The sequence below is a fragment of the Poecilia mexicana genome, unplaced genomic scaffold, assembly GCF_051168715.1.
Source record: "Poecilia mexicana isolate PSO_F unplaced genomic scaffold, ASM5116871v1 scaffold_3, whole genome shotgun sequence".
Taxonomy (NCBI): domain Eukaryota; kingdom Metazoa; phylum Chordata; class Actinopteri; order Cyprinodontiformes; family Poeciliidae; genus Poecilia; species Poecilia mexicana.
In genome coordinates, this window is record NW_028263372.1 from 34,304,429 (window position 1) to 34,330,377 (window position 25,949).

The 25,949-nt window shown below is 38.1% G+C and overlaps 1 protein-coding gene across 2 annotated transcripts; it reads left to right on the top strand.

The window, feature by feature from the left end:
- The first annotated feature begins 773 nt into the window (after nucleotides 1–773).
- Nucleotides 774–25,477, top strand: LOC106910368 (Golgi apparatus protein 1-like). Of its 2 annotated transcripts, XM_088004472.1 has the most exons (27): nucleotides 774–1,117; nucleotides 6,465–6,494; nucleotides 6,896–6,982; nucleotides 7,059–7,274; nucleotides 8,937–9,140; nucleotides 9,222–9,293; nucleotides 10,222–10,408; nucleotides 11,454–11,671; nucleotides 11,735–11,856; nucleotides 12,456–12,557; nucleotides 13,229–13,382; nucleotides 13,482–13,499; nucleotides 16,623–16,760; nucleotides 17,188–17,274; nucleotides 17,355–17,417; nucleotides 17,500–17,613; nucleotides 18,467–18,555; nucleotides 19,016–19,133; nucleotides 20,252–20,344; nucleotides 20,416–20,553; nucleotides 21,887–22,010; nucleotides 22,083–22,225; nucleotides 22,323–22,424; nucleotides 22,683–22,790; nucleotides 22,850–22,970; nucleotides 23,038–23,144; nucleotides 23,818–25,477. In XM_088004472.1, the coding sequence occupies exons 1-27, from the start codon at nucleotides 800–802 to the stop codon at nucleotides 23,983–23,985; spliced, it is 3,441 nt and encodes a 1,146-aa protein (XP_087860598.1). In that variant the 5' UTR covers nucleotides 774–799; the 3' UTR covers nucleotides 23,986–25,477. The 2 variants fall into 2 exon arrangements, with proteins under 2 accessions (XP_087860598.1, XP_087860599.1); XM_088004473.1 differs by lacking the exon at nucleotides 13,482–13,499.
- The last annotated feature ends 472 nt before the right edge of the window (nucleotides 25,478–25,949 follow it).

Genomic DNA, 25,949 nt, shown 5'->3' on the forward strand with positions numbered 1-25,949 from the left:
TTGTAATCAAAAGGTTACTGGTGCCATCTGCTGTCTTCTGCAGCCCACTGCAAGAAATTAAACTCCACATATAAGGTTTCTGTAAAATGAAATACCTAAATATTTATATTTACAGGCCTAAAATGCCAATTAAACACAGATGCACCATAAGGTATCTTCATAAAACCAGGTTTTTTTTAGCAGATAGAAACAGATAAATAATTTGTCTCTACTTTTTTTTTTACTATTTGTTGAAAAGGTCACTATGTCATGACATTATAGTATGATAATCTGTGAAAACTGTTTATGCCTTCTCCCAGTGCTAACTAGAAACAACCATTCAGAGCAGGAGGAAGTTCTTAGCGCTGTCAATCATGCCCATGTGCACACAGCTTTTTCCATGATCAGGTGATGCCTTTTTGAAAGTAGTAACAGTATTGTTACAAATAACTGTGCCATGAGGGACTTTTGTCACAGTCTTGTAGCATTTGGGTATTGATTTTCTTAAGTTTAAATTAACCATCGCCTTGTTTATTTACTTCTGTACACACACACAAATAATATATAGATCATCTATATATATATATATATATATATATATATATATATATATATATATATATATATATATATATATATATATATATATATATATATATATATATATATGATGATGATGATGATAAAGCTTTTATTTTTATAAGGTAACAGTGACCGGAAATTGTGTATTCTTCACTGCATGTGAGCTCTTGTTGTGAGACACTTGACCGGAAGTGAAGGTGTCTTGCCGTATCAGCTCTAACTTGACAGTTATGTGAAGATGGCGGCTCAGAGTCGCTCTCCGCCGCTGCTTCTGCTCGTCTCCTCACTGTGTCTCTGGAGCTCGGTAACCGTCTTAGGCCTGAAGGTGGCGAACTCCCCGGCCGAGTCGCCCAAACAACCCGATGCCAGAACCGTCGACCATCCGGAGAAGAATGCACCTGTCGCCGCTGCCGCCGGGGCCTCTCAGCCGCGAAGGGCGAGCGGCTGGAAGCTGGCGGAGGAGGCGGCCTGCCGGGAGGACCTGACCCGCCTGTGCCCCAAGCAGACCTGGTCAAACAACCTGGCCGTTCTGGAGTGCCTTCAGGACCGCAGAGAGGTAAGCGGCTGGTGGACGAGTCTGCGGGGATTCACACCGGGAGGTGATGATAAACATGACGGGCATCCGCTGGGTGTGTCGCTCCCGGTTGGTGGTTAAAAGAGACGCCGGCTGTTAACGTGACATCGAGGCAGAGGGGTCCACACACCACCCGCTGCTGGGTTCTGACCCGGACTAAACCGTAAACACACATTAACAAGACCAAAAATCTCTGTTTTCCTCAAGAAAACACTCCCCAGCCTGCTAGAGAACAAACTATTCTCTGAAGAATAATATTCTTCTCAGGACGGATCCATTACCTCTCTCTGCGTCTTAAATCAATTAACCCCCACCTCCAAGAAATAAATGATAATACAATAAGACCTCTGGGTTGTGAACAAGTAATAAGCCACTAATTAGTAATAAAAAAGATACCGTGTTTTAGCACATTCTAGATGGTTTCACTTCATGTTTAATAGTTTAATAAACCACAAGGAAATATAATGAAGTACAAAATCAAATAAAAAATGTGCATCCAAAGCTTTAGTTAAAATCTACTAGGCTGATTCTTGTATGTATTTTATAGGACAGTATGATCTTAGAGAAGCAAATTATATAATTTTTAGATGATCTGAAATATTTAAAACATACCCAAAACAATCAATTTAGTAATTTTTGTTAAGAGTCAACCACAGATGGGTACAGGCTACTTTTGTGAAAATAACACATTACATTTTACCTTTCCTTTAAACTTGGTCATACTTTCCTGACACTAAGTAACATTTGTAGAACTGGCAGGGTGATTTATGTATGAGTTTATTCATTACTTTCCTGGAATAGAGGTTCTTTTTGAGATAGCTCACTGGTTACTTTTTCAAAACATGCATTGATTGGTGATTCTTTTCCTATAACTTCGAAGTTACATTTGCAAGATTTAGAGAACCTGATTGCTGGTTTCTAGCTGTAAAAACTGAAGCTGAGTGATGGCTCTTAATTGTTTTTCTGTAGGTCCAAAAATAATTGGTTCAGTTTTGTTACTGTTCAGAAAGTTCTGGCACATCCACACATTGATTTGTTCTGAGCATCTGTTCAGTGGCTGAATGGGCTCAGAGTCACCTGGTGACAATGTTATGTAGAGCTGAGCATCATCTGCTTAGTTATGGTAGCATGTAGATATTAAAGTTGAAGGGGTCCAGGATTGAACCTTGCTGTATTCTACATACCCAGGATTTTTTTGCTACAACATGACAGTGCTACCATCTGCACCCTGCAGCCAGAGTAATTCATAATAAATGGATATTTGTTAGATTTTAGCATTTGTATGCTTATTTATGTCAGCATTTTGTCCAAAATGCTTAATATATCAAGAGAAATTCACAGACTCACAATGGTTTCAGTATGCTGGTACTGAATGGCAATAGGAGTATAGGTGGAGGAGGAAATGATCCAGAGCCATAAAAGACAAGCTGGTGGTTCAACACACCCATCTTTAGCAGCATATTAACTTCCAAAGAGTCATTTAATAGTTAATAATCTACAAACAGTGGAAGAGTTTCTTCATTTTTGGTTCTTTTTTCATGGCGTTTTCCATACATGACGTTTTAGGATCCTGGACTCTGCTCAGCTCTGTTGCTTGCAGTGTCTCTGCCTCAGAAATAATTATTGACTTAGTTAGATTGTAACTGAGCAGTCATTCAGCTGTCAGGTGACTTAAAGGTCGAAGTCAAAACCAAACATCCTGCCAGCTTTTTTCTTACATGATTAAAAAAAAGTCGTTCCATATTTCTGCTCACGTGCCTTTTGACTGGACTATCATTGGATGGCCTCTGTTGTTTTGATCTTCTCTCTTATCGCTGTAAGCCGATGCTCATCAAACATGGCCGCCGCTTCCTTCTCCATTAGAGGTCAAAGGATTTGCAGTGACCGTTTGTTCCAACTGAGAAAAGCTTTAACATCTCAGCTTTTCCCATTCTTTCACATGGAAACATTATTGTTCCAGTATCTCTATAATTAAATGCATGTTTTCTTGTATAACCCTCTGATGCTTCCGCTGGATTTATTTATTGAGTTGATTGTCTAGATCAGGGGTCTGCGACCTGAAGCTCCAGAACCGAAACTGGACTTTCCACAATTTGGCTAAAAGAAACAAAAAAGAGCAGAACCAACAAATATTCTGAAACAATTAACTGGACTAAACGTGATTAATCATGACTAATCAATTATTGAAATATTGTCAACTAATTTAGCAATTGATTAATCGTTAATTGCAGTATACAGACTCAAAAACAGGCAATTCGCTGAAAGAACAACACTCTCAGAGCATTAATTAAGACAAAATTATACAAAAATATATACATTTTGCTTTCAAAACAAAAATGAAGCCTTTGTTTGTAAATATGTTTTACCCAGAACTAGTGAAGTGTTTTGGTTTCACCTGGTTCAAATTCTGTTTGAAAAAAAAAAAAAAAAACTATTTCATATTAAGCAAGTTTTGCTTTCCATTCATTTACTGGTTAATCCAAAAATGAATCAACAGACCAGCCCTACATAGTATTGGTGTTAAGTTGAGTAGATGTATTTCTAATATTGTATAAAAATAAAATAAAATAAAAAAAAGAAAATTCCGCAGAATGTGCCAATTCTTTTATTTGATTAATCAATTAATCAATAACTACAATATAGAGACTCAAAGAAAAAGGCAATTTGCTGAGAGAACAAACCACAGAGCAGGAATTAAGCTAAAGCTGCACAAAAATATTTACATTTTCCACTCAAATAATCAATTATTTGAATGCAAATAACTGATTATTATACTACAATAATCCTTAGATGCAGCCCTAATTTGCTGTAGTTACTGTTATTATTGCAGAGTTTATTAAAGATTTGCTGCTGACTTTAGGATATTTTTGCAAACAGAAGAGTTCTGGTTTAACTAAAATTTTGCAAGAAGAAAGAAAAGAAAGCCCAAATCATCCCTCCTGATGCTTTCTGATGGGTATGAAGGGCTGATATGCTGCGCTTCATAACAACCTGAATATTTTACAATCTTTTTCAAACTGCATTGTCATGAAATTTGACATTTAAGATACTAACTGAGTCCCGTAGTATTTGTGATGGAGCTTTTGTGGGTTTATTTATAGACTTTGGAGTGAATTTTATATAAGATCTGCACTACATTTGTGTGTGAGTGAGGATAAGTGGCTTTTTCCTATAGTGCAGATATAAACTGCAAAGCACTTTATGAGCGTGTTTGAAAGGTAAGCACATTTTGAAGCTCTTTGTTTTGTAATGTGAAGTTTTAAAAACATCTGTTTATTGGGAGGAAGAGGACTATAAAACTATTTCTCTCCATTGCACATTTACTCAAGGGCTGTTATTTTGTGGCAACACAAGGTCTCTGTTTTACTCGACATACAGAGAGCCCCGTTACACTGTAAAAAATGTTCTATTCTCTTTCTTTTACAATAAGGCTGCAACTAACGATTACTTTAGTAATCGATTATTCTCATCATTAATCGGATTAAAAAAGGCACATTATTTTTGTCTAACCACTGGCTTTTTAAAATACAATATTATAGATACATTAAAATATGCTAATAAACAATTCAATGCCTTTTTAAATTAGAAAATAATCATTTTACTCTCTAAAAAGCAGTAACATGGCTTTCCTAGATAGTTTGAAACGAAGGATGCATTAGCAGCTAAAACATGCTTGTAACATGTGAAAAGCTCAGGATTTTCTGTTAGAGTTGACAACACAGTTTAGAGCTGATCTGGTGATTATTTCTTTGGATTAACCAAAAATAATTGGATAGAAAAATGATACTAATCAATTTACAAACAAAAAGTTTTGATTAATCATGATTAATCCGATTAATCGTTTCACCCCTACTATACAATGAAGTGAAAATGACAATGATTGGTCACTTTTCTAAGAAACACATTTATAGAGAAGCTGTTTACATTCCTCTCCAACATGGCCGCATATCATGCTAATATTTATAGTAGCGATTTTCCTTTTTAAGAACAAAATAACAAAAAAGGGGATTTTTTTAAGGCTTATATTAATCTCCATGTTGTTGTCATTCGTCCTTCACCGTCACTCTGCAGCCATTAGCGATCCTGAGATAATTGCTCTGCCTTTAAACCTGCTGTGCCCTCCTGGAGAGACTAATGGCTCCTGTAAATCTGAGAGAGGAAAACCAGAATCAGCAGCAGAGTTTGAGTCGCTGCTCCATGATCTACTGACTGACGGCATCAGAGGAGGTTCTGCTGCTCCAGTCAGGTTTCTGTCAGATCAACGCTTTACTCCGATTCCATCATGTCTCTCACCGTTTTGGCACCTGGCTATTGATTTTTTAATTTTTCATTCCAAGCATATCTTTCCCTCTATGAAACATTTTTAACTTAGAAGTGGCTTCATATTTGGGAGATAATTAAGAAAGAAATCAATGTTGGCTGGCCTTGATAGAGTTCTGGTTCTGTTTTCTTTATCTGGTCTGGAAAGTTGGAATTTCTTGCGGTCATTGAATGCAGCAGCTCCTGAATTGTTCAGGGGTTTTTCTAAAACCACCCAAGGTTTAATTAGCTACTGAATAATTAAGAAAGTTGATTAGAGAAACAGTGTGGTGAGTCTGGTTGCCTTGCAGTGTTGGGTCAGATTTTCCTGAGTGGCTGTGTCAGAGCCATGTTTACTGTGATGACAGAAATTAGACTGTGATAAATTATTTCTGATTTTGTTTTTTTAACTTTTACTAGCTGTTTAGCTACTTTTCACCAGCTAGACAGCAAAACAACAATCTTAATCCTGAGTTATATTTCTTTTTTGTGCTGATTTATGGAAGAATTGCCAATGACCATTTCCTTCTCTTTGACATCATAAAACTGAAACAAAAAAGCATAGAATTAGCAAATTAACAATGCAAATTAGCTTGTTACATGCTTACTGCAAGCTAGCATAATAATCAATTCATAACTCAAACGTACAAATTTTCACCCAATTTTTATGCAGTTTTTTTCCTTCTCCAAAGTAAAACTTTACAGTTTAACACAGGAACACGGCGGCATCACATTCGGCCATCTTGGATTTTCTACTTCCTCTATTTGGTTTTCTTTTTCAGAGAAACCATAACAATGTTACCAAATAAACACTAAATAAATCCAATGTAACTTGCAAAAGAAAGAACATCGACCGTCTATTACACCTGTACAACTCAACCTGCAGTAAGAAAGTAACTCAATCAAATGCCGGCTTTTATAAAATGGAGGTTTGGAATAAATTAATTAAATTAAATGTCACATTTTTTAGAGAAGTTCCGTCTTTATGTGTGAACCTGTCTGGAAATAATTTTTTCTGCTTTTTGTCCAGGAAATTGAGCTCGCACCCGACTGCAACCATGTGAGTATTTTTCCTAAATATGCAAACAGTTGATTTACACTTAAAAATTAAAGGAAAAGCTGATTGGTCTGCAGATGTGCAGCTTAACCAATCACAACTTTGGATCTATTTGAGGAACCATTGTTGCAGTTTGACTCATTTATATCAAGTTAATCCAATCTGTTGTTTTGATGCATTAGATGTAAATACATTATATTTACATCTAATTATGTATTTAAATATCCATTTGAGTAAATATTTACTGAATTGTGCAGTAATGAGTTTGTTTTAAGGTTAGCAGATGGAGTTAAGTGTCCCGCCCTGGAAAGTTTCTTAATGTTGAGATGTTCTCACATCTTAATCATAGCTTCTCGTTTCGTTTCTCGTGAGTTTTTAACGTTTTGTGCCCTTATTCTGCTCAGCTTCTGTGGAATTACAAACTGAACCTGACCACTGATCCAAAGTTTGAGTCTGTGGCCACGGAGGTCTGCCGGAGCACCATCGCTGAGGTTTGTAGCGTGTTTTTACAAGGCATTTCCTGCCCTGATTCTTTTAGTTTACTCTTCTCATCCCCCTCACCTGCAGATAAAGGAGTGCAACGAGGAGGAGCGAGGGCGCGGATACCTGGTGTCCTGCCTGGTGGATCACAGAGGCAACATCAGCGAGTACCAGTGCAACCAGTACATCACCAAGATCACCAGCATCATCTTCAGCGACTACAGACTCATCTGTGGCTTCATGGATAAATGCAAAGAGGATATAAACAGCCTGCGCTGCGGCAGCATCAACGTAGGACAAAAGGTGAGAGGGAGTGTGTGTCCAGTGCTTTACACTGTAAATATTAACCAAAATAAAGGAAATTTATTTACATTTTTCAATGTCGATAATCGGAAAATCTGTTTTTCTCAAAACTAAAGTTGGTACGTCAGATTATTTTTGTTCCTTTAGTTGAGGTCAGTTTACTGAGGCCACAGTCATTCAGGGTCGATACCGGTGCTTGTTTGGTAAGGGGTGTCCAAAGTGCAGTCCGGGGGCCATTTGTGGCCCTTACGCTGTCTTTGTGCGGCCCCCAACTCCAATTAAAGAATGATGCCTTTCCAGCACAGGAGTTTTTTTTATTTATTTGTAATCCGGGTAAAATTATTATTGCCAATATAAAATGTTACATACAACACACATCTTTTTATAACCAAGCTTTTATAAACAAAAATGTTTATCCAGAAACTTTTTCTAAAATGTCGACTTTGCTGAACCCAAATCAGTTCCTTCTAATTTATTAAACTTGGCTAAACATAGCAAACGTTTTGAAAGAAAGTGACCCAAATCGTGATATTGTACTGAAAATAAATTTGTTCAATTTAGCAAATCCTTTATTTTAATAATGTAAACACACACAAAAATTTACTTATAAATCTACAATGAACAACATTTCTGTCTTCCAAAAAAAAAAAAACTACTTTACTTGGTTTTAGGGTTTTTCCTGAATACTTCTGACTCAATGATTTTGGCCCATGTCAGATAGTTTGGACACCCCTGAATGAGGCATTTTCAAGGTTTGGAAAGTTCTTGATTTCTGTATAAAATCCTCGAAATTTCTTCATATTCAAACTGCGCAGCTTTGTGTTAAAGTGTAATCTGTTGTTTGATTAAAAGCCTAAATTTGTTAAAAATTAATTGCAGCTGAAACCAGATATTTTAATACACCTAATAAAAAAACTTCTGAGCTTTTCTTGTTTTAAGTAAGTTAGAATTACCAAAATTACTTCTATTTGCTAAAAGACAGAAAACTTAGCGGGAACATTTTTTATTTTATTTTGAATATTTAATATTCCTAATGGCTCAATGATCTGTGGAATTAAAATAAAGATTGTCTTAAATTAAACACAATTACTGTTGTGTTTAATCTCCCAATTACTAGAAATGGGAGATTTTTTTTCTGTTAAATTAGAGTGTTATTCATTTCAAAACCATTTTAAAATGTTTTTATATTTTAGTATTTCTTGTTCTGGGTTCGATTCCCAGCCCCGGTCCTTCTGCATGGAGTTTGCATGTTCTCCCTGTGCATGTGTGGGTTTTCTCCGGGTACTCCGGTTTCCTCCCACAGTCCAAAAACATGACTGTCAGGTTAATTGGCCTCTCCAAATTGCCCATAGGTGTGAGCGCATGGTTGTGTGTCTCTGTGTTGCCCTGCAACAGACTGGCGGCCTGTCCAGGGTGACCCCACCTCTCGCCCGGAACGTTAGCTGGAAAGGCACCAGCACTTCCCGACCCCACTAAGGGACAAGAGTGTAAAGAAAATGGATGGATGTTCCTGCTGTAGAATACTATCACAAGACATTAGTAATAATACTAGTAATAAATTATATCTTTTAACACTGTATTGTATTGTTTTTACCTCCAAAGTGCTAAACTTACCTTGAAAATGCTTGAAAAATTGTTTAATGTTCCTGCATCTCTCCACAGGATGTGCACTCGCAGGGCGAGGTGATCGCCTGCCTGGAGAGGGCGCTGGTGAGGCAGGCGGAGCAGCAGGAGCGAGTCCATCCGATCAAAGACGAGTGTCAGAAAGCGATCCTGCGGGTGGCGGAGCTGTCGTCTGATGACTTTCACCTCGACAGGCACCTTTTCTTCGCCTGCCGAGATGACCGGGAGAGGTTCTGCCAGAACGTACGGAGACTCTCAGAGAACAACCAGCGAAAATTAATCAAGTTTTCACTTTTAAAACAGTAAATTTCTATTTCTGCACAGGTCCAGGCAGGAGAAGGGAAGGTCTACAAGTGTCTGTTCAACCATAAGTTTGAGGAAGCCATGTCCGAAAAGGTATTCAGAGAGTCGGCGGATTGTTGCTGACTGGGGATGCAAACAATTAATGGCTTATTAGATAAAAATTTGTTCCAACTGATCAACTAATAATGTCCGCTTAGATCACCAAAGTTGGTCCTGGAGGGCCGGCATCCTGCGTGTTTTAGTTCTCTCCCTGGTTCAACGCACCTGGATCAAATAATGGCTCATTAGAGGCCTAAGGAAAACATTGACATGCTGAAGAGGTTGTTACCACCAACAGGGCGAGAACTGAAACATGCAGGATGCCGGGCCTCCAGGACCGACTTTGGACACCATTTAGACTCAAAAAGCTCCTGAACACATAGCTCTCATGTGACGTCACACTTCCAGGAATTTTGTAACTGACAGCCATCTTGGTAGGCAGTTGCTATGGAGTTGCTATGACAACAATAAACAAGAGAAAAGCTTAGAACTATTTCTTGCCTTGTTCAATAAGTAAATTACAACTACTTGAGTTCTCTACCCACATCTGTGTAATACTAAGATAAATATCAGTGATAATTATTGTAGTACTTACTGCCAAAAAATACTGCCGAAATAGCAAAATTAGCTTCGCTAATGTAGCTTTGATCTGTTAGCGAAGACGGACATGTAGCTTATGTGTTTGTTACTACATGAACTTATTCTGCCAGTCACCAGATCCTTGTTATTCACAAGAAGAGTTTGTACATCTTTTACAAATTTGTTGAAACATTGTTTACATCCACAGATTTCAGGCTATGAAGCTCCTCCATTTTGTAAGCCTCTTCCTGTTCACTAAGTAGTGAACTATGTCATATGAGGAGTTCAGAAAATTATGATTGTGTGTTTATAATGCGCTTAACACAAACGCTTACTAATCAATAACTTTGCTGACCCATACGTCATGAATCATTCTGTGTTGTCCTCATGTTCCTCTCACCAGTGCAGAGACGCCCTGACGACCCGACAGAAGCTGATCTCCCAGGATTACAGAGTCAGCTACTCTTTGGCGAAAGCCTGCAAGCTGGACCTGAGGAAGCAGCGCTGCAGCCTGGATAGCAGCCTGCCACGCGCCCGCGAGGCGCGGCTGTCCTACCTGCTGCTGTGCCTGGAGGCTGCGGTGCACCGAGGTGAGAGCATGACGACCCGACAGGTTCCCCTCCTTCGCTGTTTGACTCCATCCAGCTGTTTCCTGGATGGAGAATCCCACAGCGTGATCAGGGATCATACGGATGCTTGAAATCCTTGAAAATTCTTCAATTTCAATTAAAAAGTGTTTGATTTCTGTATCAGGACCTTGAAAGTGCTTCATATTCAGACTTTGCAGTTTTGTAATAAAGGTCAATCTAACGCAAATTTTAAAAGTGTTATTTACAGTTGAAACCAGATATTTATAGTAATTAAAAGGCAAATACACATTTTTGTTCCAACTGTCAGACCTGATGTGTTTTGTTTTAGGTCAGATAGAATCACCAAATTTATTTCTATTCGCTAAATCAGTGTTTGCCAACCCTGGTCCTCAAGGCACACTGCCCTGCATGTTTTAGGTATTTCCTTACTTCAGTCCAGCTGATTTCAATCGATGACTGATTAACAGGCGTTTGCTGAACTGCAGTCAGTTGAATTAGGCACATGAAAGCAGGGAAACCTCTAAAACATGTAGGACCGTGTGCCTTGAGGACCAGGGTTGGGAAACACTGTGCTAAATGCAAACAGAAATAAATATCAGCAGCAGGACAAACAACGCAAACAACCGGATCTATTGAATCGCTTCTAGATAAATATATTGATGCTTTTTTCCTCATTAAATAACTTTTTTCTCTAACTTTTAAGATGTTTTTCTCTGTTAAAATTATTTTCTAATGTTATGATCATATTTCTCAAAAGTAAAGAATAATTATCTTAGCCTGACCCTAATACTCCATAGTACAACTCACAGAAGGGACGTCCGAAATAAAAGCCACTTTTTGAAAATATTTTATGTAATTTGTAAAAGTGAGGCAGAAAATATGATATTTTATGAGTAAACCAGGTGAAAATGGAAACATTCAAATAGTTTTCTAGGCGCTGTGTCTCTAATGGGTGGAAATAAGCTCAACCTGAAAAACATCGTCTCTCTGCGTGTTTTGGTTGTTTTTATCAGGATATATTCTGATCTGTTTTTGTGTTGTGCAGGCCGTCCGGTGAGCGGCGAGTGTCAGGGGGAGATGCTGGACTTCCGGCGGATGCTGATGGAGGATTTCTCCTTGAGCCCAGAGATCGTCCTTCACTGCCGGACGGAGATCGAGGCCCAGTGCTCCGGTTTGCACCGGAAGGGCCGGACGCTGCACTGCTTGATGCGACTCGGCCGAGGCGACCGCAGCAGCGCCGTCGACAGCGTCTGCCAGAGCGCGGTAAGAACACGGCAAATAAGAAATTATTATTTCTGGCTCTTCTAATTTTGTGTTTTGCCACAGCTGCAAACTCTGATCCAGTCTGCGGATCCTGGAGCCGATTACCGGATCGACCGAGCGCTGAACGAGGCCTGTGAATCCGTCATCCAGACCGCCTGCAAGCACATCCGCAGCGGAGACCCAATGTGAGCAACTTATGTCAAAGTTTAGAAGGAGGGATTGTGTCAAATCTACTTTTTTAAGCTGTGCGTCCTGTTACAATGTTAAAAAACATTGGATTATTTAATGCTTGTTCGAGGAATCCTTTAATTCTTATCTAAAGTAAATGGTATATACATTATTTTTATAACTGAAGGTGACACAGTTATCATAACCTCTGTTAGTCGATGTTTTTTTTACAACCACCTCAGCTGACCAAGTGCTTCACAACAATCACAGGTAGATAAATGATAAAAACAAGAAATAAAACTAAGTTTGATAAAAAAAATAATAATAATAATAATAAATTAATAATAAACTAATAATAAAATTGCAAGTAAAATACCACAAAAAAAAACTAATTTCAGTTGCAGCAATTTTCCAAAAACTTGAATTAATTAAGTATTAATTTTCCCTCCTTTTTTAATATATATATATATATATATATATATATATATATATATATATATATATATATATATATATATATTTTTTTTTTTTTGTATTAAATGCAATCTTGTAGAGTCTGATATGGAACGTTTTGAGTTGTTTCTGGCTCAGTGTTTGACAGGTTTGTGCTTTGCAGGATCCTCTCCTGCCTGATGGAGCATCTGTACACAGAGAAGATGGTGGGCGACTGTGAGCATCGCCTGCTGGAGCTGCAGTATTTCATATCCAGAGACTGGAAGTGAGTTGGTTCTTAGCTGCATCGTTGGGAGGATGCAACGCCTTAACCAGACCCTCCAGAAACCTCTGATGACAACTATTAATACAAATTCACTTACAACTTTTTTAGAAATTTGACCAACATTTTCTGTATTTCCTTCTTTTCTGGCCAATCCCTTTTGCCTAATTTAACTTCCTGTTAGCTAACTGATGATCCATTAATCCATGCCAGTATTTCATATAAAGCTTGTTAACAAGAATACTAATGTTGTTGCTGCATATTACATATTCTATTGCTGGGTAGATAAATCCAGGATTAAAGCCCTTTTTTTGAAGGACAATTTTCTTTACAGAATTATTTTTTTATTTGTAGTTTCAGTTATTTTGTTTGTTTACATTTGATAGAGTTTTAACTGCTTATTAGAATTTAAAGTTTATTGATCTCTAAGAATGTCCTTTTGGATTATTATCCCCTTATTACCATTATGTTACTTAAAAATGCTCTCAAACTAACAATATTATCGTTTATTGCAACAACTTCTGAGACAATTTATCGTCCAGAAAAATTTGTTACACTAATCGGCCCAATTTGGATCTTTTCCCCCCTAACAGAATCCGATCGGTGGCGCTTCCATATGTGGAACCAAATGGGATACGATAGCTGATGGGCCCGTTTCCTTATATTTTCTGCAGATTGGACCCGATCCTGTACAGGAAGTGTCAGGGCGACGCGGCCCGACTCTGCCACACCCTCGGCTGGAACGAGACGAGCGAGCTGATGCCGCCAGGCGCCGTTTTCTCCTGCCTGTACCGCCACGCTTACCGCACAGAGGAGCAGGGTCGCCGGGTAACAGCAACACTCTGTGACGTCCAAACAGACGCAGCTTTACTGCGACTCAGCAGTTCTGGGTGATAATTTTAGAACTTATGTCTTTAAATGTGACAGGTGAGACCAGATGAGCAGGTAAGAGCTGTCCAGTCTCGGCCAAAATCAGGTGAAGGCTTAAAATAATCTGACTTTCAATCTGTCTGATGAATAAAAACGCCAATCTGGATTTTTTTTTTAGCTTTATTAAATTTTTAATAAATTTTGAACCACAAACAGTTGAAACCAGAAGTTTACATACAAAAATAAGAGAACAAACTTTTTTTTTTTCTTTTCTTTTTGTAGGTTACCGTATTTTCCGCACTATAAGGCGCACCGGATTATAAGGCGCACCTTCAATGAATGGCCTATTTTAGGACTTTTTTCATACATTAGGCGCACCGCATTATAAGGCGCATAGAATAGACGCTTCATACTCTATTATTACACATCCACATTAATAAAGAAATGGTCCCCGAGTACTTTATATAGTAGGCTGGCCCAGCCGTTGTTTCACTCACGGTGTTGGTGTTGCGATATTATGCCCAACTGCTTTCTGGGTAACACAGACCAACCGACACGCTGCCGCTGCAGTCTCTGTCTCTCTTCCCCTGCCCCTCCCCCCCTTTAAATGTATTATCAAACTTTATTAACAAACCAGTGTTCTGACAACTATCCCAGCATGCACCGCGCACTACTTCTTCTACGGGGGAAAAAGAAGTTGGCGGCTGCTTACCGTAGTGGACCAACTACGTAAGCAGCCTACTGCATGTCTGTGTAAACATGACGTCTTTCATTTCGATCTGAGTTAATTAGCGTAGCATTTCTGCCGGATTTTCACAACATATCAGCCACGACAATGGACAGGGGAACCAACAAGTTCATGTCATCTTTTTTGGACGACATCAAGGTGTTTGAGCCACTGGATGCCTCCAACATTGTGCGCGTCACAGCTAAAAGCTACCGATAGATGAGGAAAACAGCAGATCCTCACACCCTCAGCATAAATATAGCTGTGGACAAGATCACTGATGCCTATTGTTCTTGCAAGGCTGGGTAAGTCGGCATTCATGGTTTTGATGGTCCACAATGTACATTAGCATATGTTTACTACTGTAGCTTGTGTTTGTGAGACGGTCACGCACGTGGTAGCTGCACTGTGACCTAAAATGGGCATTAGCCAATGAAACGCGGCCCCTGTGGTAAGGTCCGTTGCTGGACCTGTTGTGGCTCAATATTGGTCCATATATAAGGCGCACCGGATTATAAGGCGCACTGTCGGCTTTTGAGGAAATTGAAGGTTTTTAGGTGCGTCTTATAGTGCGGAAAATACGGTAGTTAGATTTACCAAAATTATTCTTATTTGCTAAATGCCAGGAAATGTAACAAGAAGATTTTTGGACATCCATGTGTTCCGTATCAGAGATACTTATGACTGTACAGACTGGATTAAACCTTTTGGCTTCCCTTCCTTAAGCTTTTCACAGCAGTTTCCTGGAGTTCTGGTCCATTCCTCCTGACAGAACCGGTCTCACTGGGTCAGGTTTGCAATCTGCTACAACTTCTCTATAGAAATGAGATCAGGACTTTGTGAGGCCAGAACACCGACTTTATTCTCCTTAATCCACTTTTTAACCACTTTGGCTGGATGTTGAGGGTTATTGACCATCTGGAGCTTTTACTTCCTGGCTGATGTTTTAATATTTCCTCATGATGCCATCTAGTTTATTAACCAGTTCCTCCTGCAGCAAAACAGCCCCACAACATGATAAGGTTTCCCTCAGAGTATCAGCAGCCTGGAGGGCCTCCAGGCTTTACTCCCCCAAGAATAGTTTGGTCTTTAACTTCAGACAGTGAGAAAAAAAATATTTGTCTTTGTATTCTGTGTATGTAAACTTCTGGTTTGTACTGTAAATGACGCAATACTCCTTTACAATTAATTGTGTTTGCATTTGATTGAATATCAACCCAATTAAAAGTTTGTACATTTTCTGAGGGTTTCTATTTTAACAGTTTTGCAGCTAAACAGAAAAATGAATTAATACATTTGCAAAGCCGATTGCATCGCCTTTTAATTTCAAACTGCATGCAAACATGGAGCTAACAAGCTAAAAGCTTAAGTTCTGCTCTGGAGCAGTGTGCAAGCATTTAGTGAAAAATAATTTTATGCTAACTGGAGCTTTGGAAAATGGCATCACATTCTCAAAGATCAGAGCTGTTTGCAACATGCATGTTGTGTTAAAACAACATCTGCAGAAGGTTGGTGGTAATCTGATGGAAAGGGGAAGAGGGTTTCTAACAGTACAACATGGATGCCAGGAAGAAAGAATTGAGCAAATTGTCTGTGTAACTTTGAAAGTTGGTTTCGAACGTGGTTTTGTTTAAAATGGGCCAAATAAATCAAACCGAATCACCGGCTGAGGTTAAAAGCAGGTAGGCGCTTTGAACCGGTCAGTGAAATTATTCCTGATTAAAAACAAATTAATTAAATCTAGAGATGTGCCAATCTGATATTAATATCTGTATCAGTCTCAATATTTAAAAAAATTAGATCTGGTATCAGTCTAAGTCTATGCTTTGTGCTCTGAGCGAGATCATGCTTTATTATTTATTTTATATTTATATTCCTAATTGCACTTTCTGAACCATTTGACAGGTTTGTTATAGTTTATTTTTACATTTTACCAAGAACCTGTTTTGTCATTTTCAGTTTCTTTGTTGTTTATCTTACATTGGCTGATTTACTGCTAATTACACTGACTGAACAAATTACAGTTGTTTTTACATGTTTGACCAAACGTGTGACGTTATTGGTGTATTTAATGTGCTGTACTGGTTCAAATTATCAAATTAATTTGTAATTCTGTACATTTATGCCTCTGCTTAGAAAAATTGAATACCAGTTTATATTAATAAGAGTTAAAAGGAGAGCAGCTTGTGTTTGAAGGCAGAAGGAAATCTGCAGTGACGTCAGAGAAGCAACGGTTGCTGCCCGTCAGTTCAGGAAAAGCTTAACGGAAAACATTTATGGCCTTTTCTGCAGAAAGAGTAAAACTTTAAGATCATAACTCTGTCAAGCATGGTGGTGGAGGGCTGATGCTTTGGGCTTATGAGGAACGTTTGCAGCAGGTTTTTATGTTTGTCTTCTCTCACTGTGTGTGTGTGTGTGTGTGTGTGTGTGTGTGTGTGTGTGTGTGTGTGTGTGTGTGTGTGTTTTTGCAGTTGTCTCGGGACTGTAAAGTGGAGGTTCAGCGGATTCTCCACCAGAGGGCGCTGGACGTGAAGCTGGACCCAGAGCTGCAGAAGCGCTGCATGACCGACCTGGGCAAGTGGTGCAGCGACAAGACGGACACGGGACAGGTAAGACGCACCTGAACCGGGACTGATTGAGCTATAACATGGCACATACACAATACCGCTCCTTTAAAAGCTATTAGCATGTCGTCTGATAAAGAAATACTCAATTATAATAAACTAAAAGGTTATTAAAATGGTGAGACAGCAGGATTAAGGGGAAGGATTGTCATTTATTCACGCTCAATGCTACATGTTAGTGTAAGGTCTATGATGACAGGACTGTGAATGTTTTGAGTAAAACCATTTGATTTTAACACCTGAAGGTAACAAAGTTACTTGATTGTGCTATAAAATGGTATTCTGTTCCTAGAAGACTCATAATATTTTCCCTTTAAAAGGTTAAATGATGCATTTTGATTGATTGCAGGTAGAAAAATCCTACCAGAAAGTAAAATGAATCTTTTTGGAACCTGTTTTTGTTTGCGTTTAGGAGCTGGAGTGTCTGCAGGAGCATTTGGAGGACCTGGTATCCAGCTGCAGGGAGGTTGTCGGCAACCTGACGGAGCTGGAGTCAGAGGTCAGAGTTCACATCATGTATTTTATGAAGCAAACCAGTGGAAGCAGCTGGACAGACGTAAACCTGTGTGTGTGTTTCAGGACATCCAGATCGACGCCCTGCTGATCAGAGCCTGTGAGCCCATCATCCAGGCCCACTGCCACGTGAGGCGACCACACAGCCAATCACAGCTCATCGGTTTTACCTGTAAAACACTCACCTGTTGTTATGGTTATTTATGTTCAGGACGTGGCTGACAACCAGGTCGATACCGGAGATCTGATGGAGTGTTTGGTCCAGAATAAACACCAGAAAGACATGAACGAAAAGTGTGCGGTCGGCGTCACACACTTCCAGTTGGTCAGTCTAAACCGCATTTCTATGTATTATTATTCAATATTTCCTATATTTATCGATTCGTCTTGCTCATAAATTTCATTCAGGGTTTGTACAGATGCTTGAAATCCTTCAGTTTCAATTTAATGTTTTCAACGATTGGAACGTTTGTAGTTTTGTAATTAAGTGAAATCTAATGTTGTCTAATGTTGATAAAAAGCCTAAATTTGTAAAACATTATTTACATTATTTTACATGCATCTAATAAAAATACAGACATTTATTTCTCACTGTCTGAAGTTAATTCAGACCAAATTTTACTTGTTTTATGTCAAAATTACCAAAAAATAATCTCTATTTGATAAAAGCCAGAAAATGTAACAAGAACATTAATGAGAGATTATTTTGTAACTTTTTTGTATATTTGATCATTTAATTTGAACAGGAAGGTAATTTACCTTTACAGGATTAGTTTGGATTGTTTCAATATAATTAATATTTATTATTGATGTGTGTAATTGAAATAAAAGTTCTCATATTTTGTATGTTATCAACGTTATTGAAACTGGGGGAATTTTAGCAAAATGTGTGTTTTGTTCTTGGACCAGTCAGGTGTGTTGGATGTTTGTGAGGAAAACATTTCAAAATGTAAAATGTTGTTTTATTTTAAATCCTAGAAAGTAGAAAACTATCACAAGATATTATTAATAACAGTAATAAATTATATAAAATAATGAGTTGGTTTTATCTGCTGAGTGTTGTACTGGAAAGGTTTAAAAACTTTTCTTAAAATGGTTTAATTTTACTGTTGGCAAAGTGCATGAACTCGTTCATTAATTAAGTCTAACTTATTAACTTTTCATTTGTCTAATTTTAGATTCAGATGAAGGATTTCCGCTTCTCGTACAAGTTCAAGATGGCCTGCAAGGAGGACGTTCTGCGCTTGTGTCCCAACATTAAAAAGAAGTGAGAGGAAAATATGCAGCTTCACAACTCAGTAACCATACAGACACATAAATATATATACTGTCTGTATTTATACTGGAAATAACCCTTCTTCATGTTTTACTGCAGTGCTCCAGCAAACGATTTTATTAATCGATTATTCTGGTGGTTAATCAATTAATTGGATAAAAAATTGTCACAGTCTACAGATTTTTTATGCACTTAAGCCCTGTTATATAATATTACATTAAAATATGCAAATAAACAATTAAATACCTTTTTTAAATAAGAAAATAAACATTTTGCCTGCTCTGTTCTTAGTTTTGAAATATGCAGTGTCATTTATCTGTCCTGTGTTAACATAGCATGCAGATTCTGGTATTTATTTTAAATAAAAATGCAACTTAACATGACATAGAAGCTGAGAAAAGCCTTTAAATCTGCTTCTCAGACCATCGTTTAAGTCTCCGTGTCCTTGCAGGGTGGACGTTGTAATTTGTCTCAGCACCACAGTGAGGAACGACACGCTGCAGGAGGTCAGAGACCAGCGAGTGTCTCTGAAATGTCGCAAGCAGCTTCGGGTGGAGGAGTTGGAGATGGTAAACACAAAAACCGGGCTGAACCGGGCCGAACCGACCTGCTGTCACCTTCATTTCTATCCAACCAGAAAGGAAGTCTCTGTTCGCAGAGACGATCTGAGCTTTAATCTGTGGATATTTACAGTTTCATTAGAAGGTTGCAGGGCTGGGCGATGTGGTTAAAATATAAAATCTGTTTTATTTTATACCAGCTCTGATTTCTTTTCTAAAAATGACAGAAAATATTGTCAAAAGTGACTTATTTCAATCTTTCATTATGCGAGTTGCACAATGAAGTATTAGGGCCAAACTACAAGGATTTTTGTTTAATTACGAGAATTTAGTCACAATATTAGCAGCATAAAGACACAATTTTACCCCCCCAAAAAAAACATTTTAAAATGACAAAAAATGTCATTTTAATTAGAAAAAAGCCTGGATAGACCAACTCGGTCCGTCTGATTCTTTTTCAAAATAGACAGTTGTTCCACAAACGTTTCAAAATACCGCAGTTGGTAATAATTTGACGTTGTTTTAAAAGGTGAAATATTTCCTTATCTGTAAAAACCAAAGTATAACTTCACAAGATGCTCAACGTGCCTCATTTTATTTTTGTTTCATGTTGGATTTTTCATAAAATTACTACTTTATTCTTCTAATATTGTGACTTTAGTCATCCAATAAATAAAAAAATCTTAGCTTGAATCTAATATTTTGTCGTAGAGTTGACCTAAATTCAAAGTCCAGATAAAAAGAAGCGGTAAAACACACTTGTCAAGCAAGATGGCTGCCATTCTGAACAATGGAAACCCAATTAGAACATAGGTTAAAAAAAAATAGATAAATAAAAAATTACAATCTTAAAAAAAAGAATTTATCGATAAAACTGATTCATTACTCAGCCCTAAAAGGTTAAACACACATCATTAGCATGGATGTTAGCTTGTTTTATGCAGTAAAAAACAGAACTTGGATCATTTTTGGACCATTATTTTGTGCGCCTGATGAGGTAATTTTTAGATATTAAACGGTTGATGTGTTGATCAGTTACTTGAGCAGCATTTTTACTCTTGGTTGGCTACTTTTTACTTTTGCCTTGTAAAAGTAAAAATGTAAATAATTTGTTCATTCTGACTCAGTCTGAAGACATCCGGCTGGAACCGGAGCTGTACGAACCCTGCAAGTCCGACATCAGCCGCCTGTGTCCCAACGTGGTGTTCGGGAACGCTCAGGTAACATTTCCAGAACACTGCATGTGTCTTTAACATGTCTGACCTCTGACCTCTCAGCCATGTCTTCCCAGATGATCGAGTGTCTGAAGGAGCAGAAGAAGCAGCTGAGTCAGCGCTGCCACCAGCGGATCTTCAAGCTGCAGGAGGTGGAGATGAGCGACCCGGAGCTCGACTACCAGCTCATGAGAGTCTGCAAGCAGATGATCAAGGTGAGCTGAAAATGGGCAGGAAATGACATCACGATGATGTCAACATAATCAGAGTCGGGCAGTAACTAGTTACATTTACTCAATTACATTTAATTCAGTAACGTTTTTGAAAAAAAATAAGACTCTTAGCAGTATTTTTACATTTTACTTTTATTTCAGTAATTTCATTATGAAGTATTTCTGCTCTTACCTGAATAAAGTTTCTGGATTTTCTACCCACTGGATGAAAAACAAGCATGTTTTAACCAAAAATCCACCAGATACCTGCAGGTTTTTTAAAGTTTTTAAGTTTTTTTATTGAAAGAAACTGATTTGGGGGGAAAAAAATTACCTTATTTTATTTATTTACTATTACTTATATAAATTAGTCATTTTTTATCCATCTGATGATATAATTTGTACATATTAAATGAGTTTTCTCTTGTATGAAAATGGCCAACCGACTTTCCATAACATTGACCCGATGTGCAAAATGTTTCATAATAGCCTTAATAAAAACAATCATTAAATCTTAACATTTTATGTCAGCTGTGTTAAATGCTGACTGAACAAATTAAACGTTATTATACTTAAGATTTATAAAATATAACAAAACTACAACCTGTTGGGTTGCTATATAGAAAAACGATGAAAAGAATAAACTGTGAAATAATTGATTCCCCCATGAACTGCGAGGTATTCATATAGAAATAGTCTGTGGTTTCTCTCTAACTCATCGCAGCGGTCAAGATCCGCTAATAAAGATGACTAGCGGTTATTTTTGGCGCCATGTTTTTCACCATCATGTTACTTTTTCTCTGTTTTTCTGTCATTTTCACCGTCGTAGCACATCAGTCATTTTTAGCTGAGAGGTTGCCGCTACTCCGTCATTCAGCTCGGCTGAATAAAGCGCTGTAGAGATGAAAATTTAGCTTAATTAGCTTATCGAGTGTTTATATTTCAAAACAGAATCGCGTAAAGACCATTTACATCCCACTCCGGACTCCTTTTGGACCGTCTCTCTTTACCATTCCGGCGTGGCCGCCATCTTTGATTCTTGTCTCATTGGCTCCGCAAATAAAGACGACCAGCGGCGCCCTCTGTTGGATGGCGGCCAAACTACAACATTGAAAAAAAGTTAAGCAGACGTTATTAGTTAATCGATAGGAATTAATTTTGATCTAATAGCCCATGTATTAACAGTTGATCTTAAGATAATTAATTGTTTGCATTTAGATAGCAAAAATTCCAAGAAAAAACACAGAGCTTTCTGTTTATAGTGTGAGAAAAAGTGAAAAAACTTTAGACATGTTAGTGTTTTAGTATTTCTGAAGAAATGTCGTCCCTCCTGCAGCGTTTCTGCACTGAAGCGGATGCCAGGAACGTCCTGCAGTGCCTGAAGCAGAACAAGAACAGCGAGTTGATGGATCCCAAGTGTAAGCAGATGATCACTAAGAGGCAGATCACCCAGAACACTGGTAAGCTCACTGAAATATGCGTCTATAAGTCAGACTGGAGTGTTCTCCATTTCACTTTTGGTCCTTCTGCAGACTACAGACTGAACCCGGTGTTGAGGAAAGCCTGCCGAGCCGACATCCCCAAGTTCTGCCAGTCCATCCTGAACAAAGCCAGCGAGGACAGCGAGCTGGAGGGTCAGATCATCGCCTGCCTCAAACTCAAATACGCCGACCAGGTTTGAGCCTGACTCACCACTTCAGAAATGACTCAGCAGAAAAAAATTCACATGTCTGATGCTGTTATCCTGTGATTCTGGTTCGGTTCTGGTCCAGAGGTTGTCTCCAGATTGTGAAGACCAGATCAGGGTGATTCTCCAGGAGTCGGCGCTTGACTACAGATTGGACCCACAGCTGCAGATGCACTGCTCAGATGAGGTTAAACTGTTGCATCACAGTATTATTGATTATTTTAGTACAAAAACACAACTTCTTGGTCTAGTTTCTAGTGTAAATACCTCAGAACACTTGAAATAGGACAAAACTAACAACTTTTCAGCAAGAAATACCTTGTTTTATATCAGTAATTCCTTAATATTGATGAAAAAGTTCTAGTTCCACTGGCAGATTATTTCACTTAAAACATGACATTTTAAAGGTGAAACGAAGCTGATTTTCCACGTTTTTCTCCTGCAGATCTCCAGATTGTGCGCAGAGGAGGCGGCTGCTCAGGAGCAAACCGGCCAGGTGGAGGAATGTCTGAAAGCAAACCTGCTGAAGATCAAACAGGAAGTCTGCAAAAAGGTGAACCACCGCAGCAAAGTCAGTCTGTCAGAACATTTTCTAATCAGCTTGATTCGCAGGAGGTGCTGAACATGCTGAAGGAGAGCAAGGCGGACATATTTGTTGACCCGGTTCTCCACACGGCCTGCGCCCTGGACCTCAAACACCACTGCGCCGCCATCACGCCCGGCAGGGGGCGACGTGGGTGATTTTTATTCTGTCTTTACGCACAATGTTCTCCATTTTAATAGAAGCGTCTGTTTTTCAGAGATGTCATGTCTGATGGAGGCGCTGCAGGATAAGAGGATCCGACTGCAACCCGAGTGCAAGAAGAGACTCCAAGACCGCATCGACATGTGGAGCTACGCCGCCAAGGTAACGGCGCCGCTTTCACACGGGAACCAGAGAGAAAAACTCTGGAGGAGAATCTGACGACAGGACAACCGAGGTTCACACAGCAGAAACATTTCAAAGCCTGAAACCAGCAGCCGATAAAGAGGAAATAAAACACGCTGAGGGAACGTGCAGCCATTTCAGATGTTCTGTTCTGGCAAAAATAAGCTGGAAAAATTTTGCAACTTTTTGGAAAAATGTATTTTATTTTTTTTAGGCTGCAAGAATCCAAAAAATATCTCAACAAACTGGAAGGATTGCTTAGCTGTCCACTGAAACCAGTTTAGTTTAAAAAGTTAAATTACAGCATTTTGGAGACAAAAACATGAATGAGTAATTTATTTACTTATAGGCCTGTTGCAATAAGCAATAAATCAATTAATCGCATGAAAACGAGCTCAATCATTTCATTTTCAGGATTCTGAGGGTTTTGCGAATTTTGAACTTTTCAAGTTTTTTCTAGAAAATTTCTGACATTAAAATCAAACTTTTTATTGAAAAAAAAGATGTTTGACATTTTAAAGTCATTTTAAAATGTACTCCTTTTTAAATTTTCTATCTACACTGGCCCTAGTACGGCATGGTATAAATGAGACTTGCTGAAACCTTCGGCTACCTGTTAAAACGTTGTTGCCGTTTCCTCTGTGGCCTGCAGGTGGCGCCAGCTGAGGGCTTCTCGGACCTGGCCGTGCAGGTGATGACGTCGCCCTCTAAGAACTACATCCTGCTGATGATGGCGCTGAGCGTGTGCGTCCTGTTCCTGGTGGGGCTGCTGTGCGGCCGCATCACCAAGCGAGTGACCCGGGAGCTGAAGGACCGGTAGAACCGACTGCTCTTCCTCCTCCTCCTCTTCCTCCGTCTCCCTCAGCTGCCGCTAACAGTGCCAACGCCACATCCCAACCCGCTCTCCTCTGTAGAAAACCAAATGCTTGAGCATCCGTTTGGACTTCTCTGAATGCCTGGTGTGGCTTTTTGGAGACGAAGCCGCCCCGTTTATTTAAACTCCTCCATGAACGCTGTTGCCGTGACGACGGACTGCTGCTGCTGGGCTGTTTCCAGACGGGTCTGATTTATGATGATTTGTTTTGGGACTTTTATCGCAGCTGCTGCGTTATTGGCGTTTGTCTGAAGCAAATCTCATCGGTTAAGAATCAGAGACTCCGAGTCGGCCTTCATGAACATCGCTCCGTTTAATCTAATATGAACATTAACTTCACTGCACTTTTTTACTTCAGTGTCTAATTTATTGAGAGGGATCTGATGACGGCGTAATAGGGCCATTTTACGTACATAAAAGGAATATGTTTCTGCAAAAAAATCAAAAATTTTGAAATTAATCTCAGAAATTTTCCAGAAAAATATGGAAAGTCTCAAAAGTTGAAAGTTTTTTTAATTTACATTTGAAATTCAGAAAATTTCCCTGCTTTTCTTCTTGAAAATTACTAAGATAAATCTAAAAATTAATCACTAGCAAATGTTTGACTTTTCAAATTAATACCCAAAGGTAAAAAATTTTCAGCTTTTGAAATTCAGATATTTCCTCATTTTTTATTGAAAATTTCTGAGATTGATCTCAAAATTTGTTTTTTTCTAACAAATTTTTAATTTTTGAAACTCAAATTATCACTTGTCTTCTAGAAAATTTCTGAGATTCAGCTCAAATTTTGAGATTTTTTTCTTGAAAATTTTCAATTTTCGAAACTCAAATTTTTCCAAGTCAACTTTTGAATTTCCATGTTTTTTTCTAGAAAATTTCAGAGATTAAACTCTAACTAAAATGGCCCTGATACATATATTCTCATGTTGGACTTTTCTTTGAGTGTGTGGAAATATTTCTTCTGCCCTTCCGGAAGAACAAAAGTGGAATAACTGAAGTGAACCAAAAATTAGTAGAAATTTTTTGATTTTCACCTTAAAAAAATCGGTTAGCCTTCTAATTAGCTTAATTGATCGTTTTATGATATAGAAACAGCCTGAATCTGAGGATTGTAATAAAAATGTAAAAAAAACAAATGTTTAATATGCTTTAATCTAAATTCTTGTAGCTAATATTTGCAGATTTTTTTACATTAATTTCTCTGAGGGATTAAGTGAATGTGTAGCATGTGAGCTGGTCTATATTCTCAGAGGGAAGCTAGCTGGAAGCTAATGCTTAATGAGTTTGTTTTTCATTTTCAGCTTGTACAGATTAAATGGTGAGCAGTTTTTTTAAATATGCCATGTACTATGGAGAACAGATTTATTATTGTGACGTCTTATTTTGCTGTACAGATTCAAGTTGTCAATTTAATAAAAAAATGTCTGCAGTTTTCAGATATTTGCCTCAAACATCTTGTATAATTAGTGAAACTACATTAGTGTGTCTAGAATGCACGACGCCATCGTAGATGAAAAACAGAGAGTAGAGTTCAGCCAAACAAAATCAGAAATTTGGAAAAATCTTTTTCTGAAAAAAAAAAAAAATAAATTGAGGAATTTAAAAAATAATTAGACTGAAAAGTCAAACATTTGCTAGAAAACCCCCAGAAATTGAGTTTAATTTGAAAAATGTTAGAAAAACTAAATTTGACTGAGTCAAAAGTTTGCTTTAAAAAAATCCTAGAAATTTTGAGATTTAAGAAATTTCCCAGAAAATATTTTTACAGTAAAAAAAATATAGAGAAAAAAAATTGTGATTAATCAAAAATGTTCTAGAACAAATAAGTTTGAAAGAGTCAAAACATTTGCTAGAAGAACCTCAGGCAAAACTGTACTAAAATATATACATTTAAGATTAAAAATAAAATA

Excerpts from the sequence above, each read along its gene's own strand:
- LOC106910368 (XM_088004472.1), top strand. The coding sequence starts at position 800 with ATGGCGGCTCAGAGTCGCTCTCCGCCGCTGCTTCTGCTCGTCTCCTCA. Across the intron at positions 11,857-12,455 it reads ATCCGCAGCGGAGACCCAAT|GATCCTCTCCTGCCTGATGG; the intron begins GTGAGCAACTTA and ends TGTGCTTTGCAG. Across the intron at positions 22,791-22,849 it reads AACAGGAAGTCTGCAAAAAG|GAGGTGCTGAACATGCTGAA; the intron begins GTGAACCACCGC and ends CTTGATTCGCAG.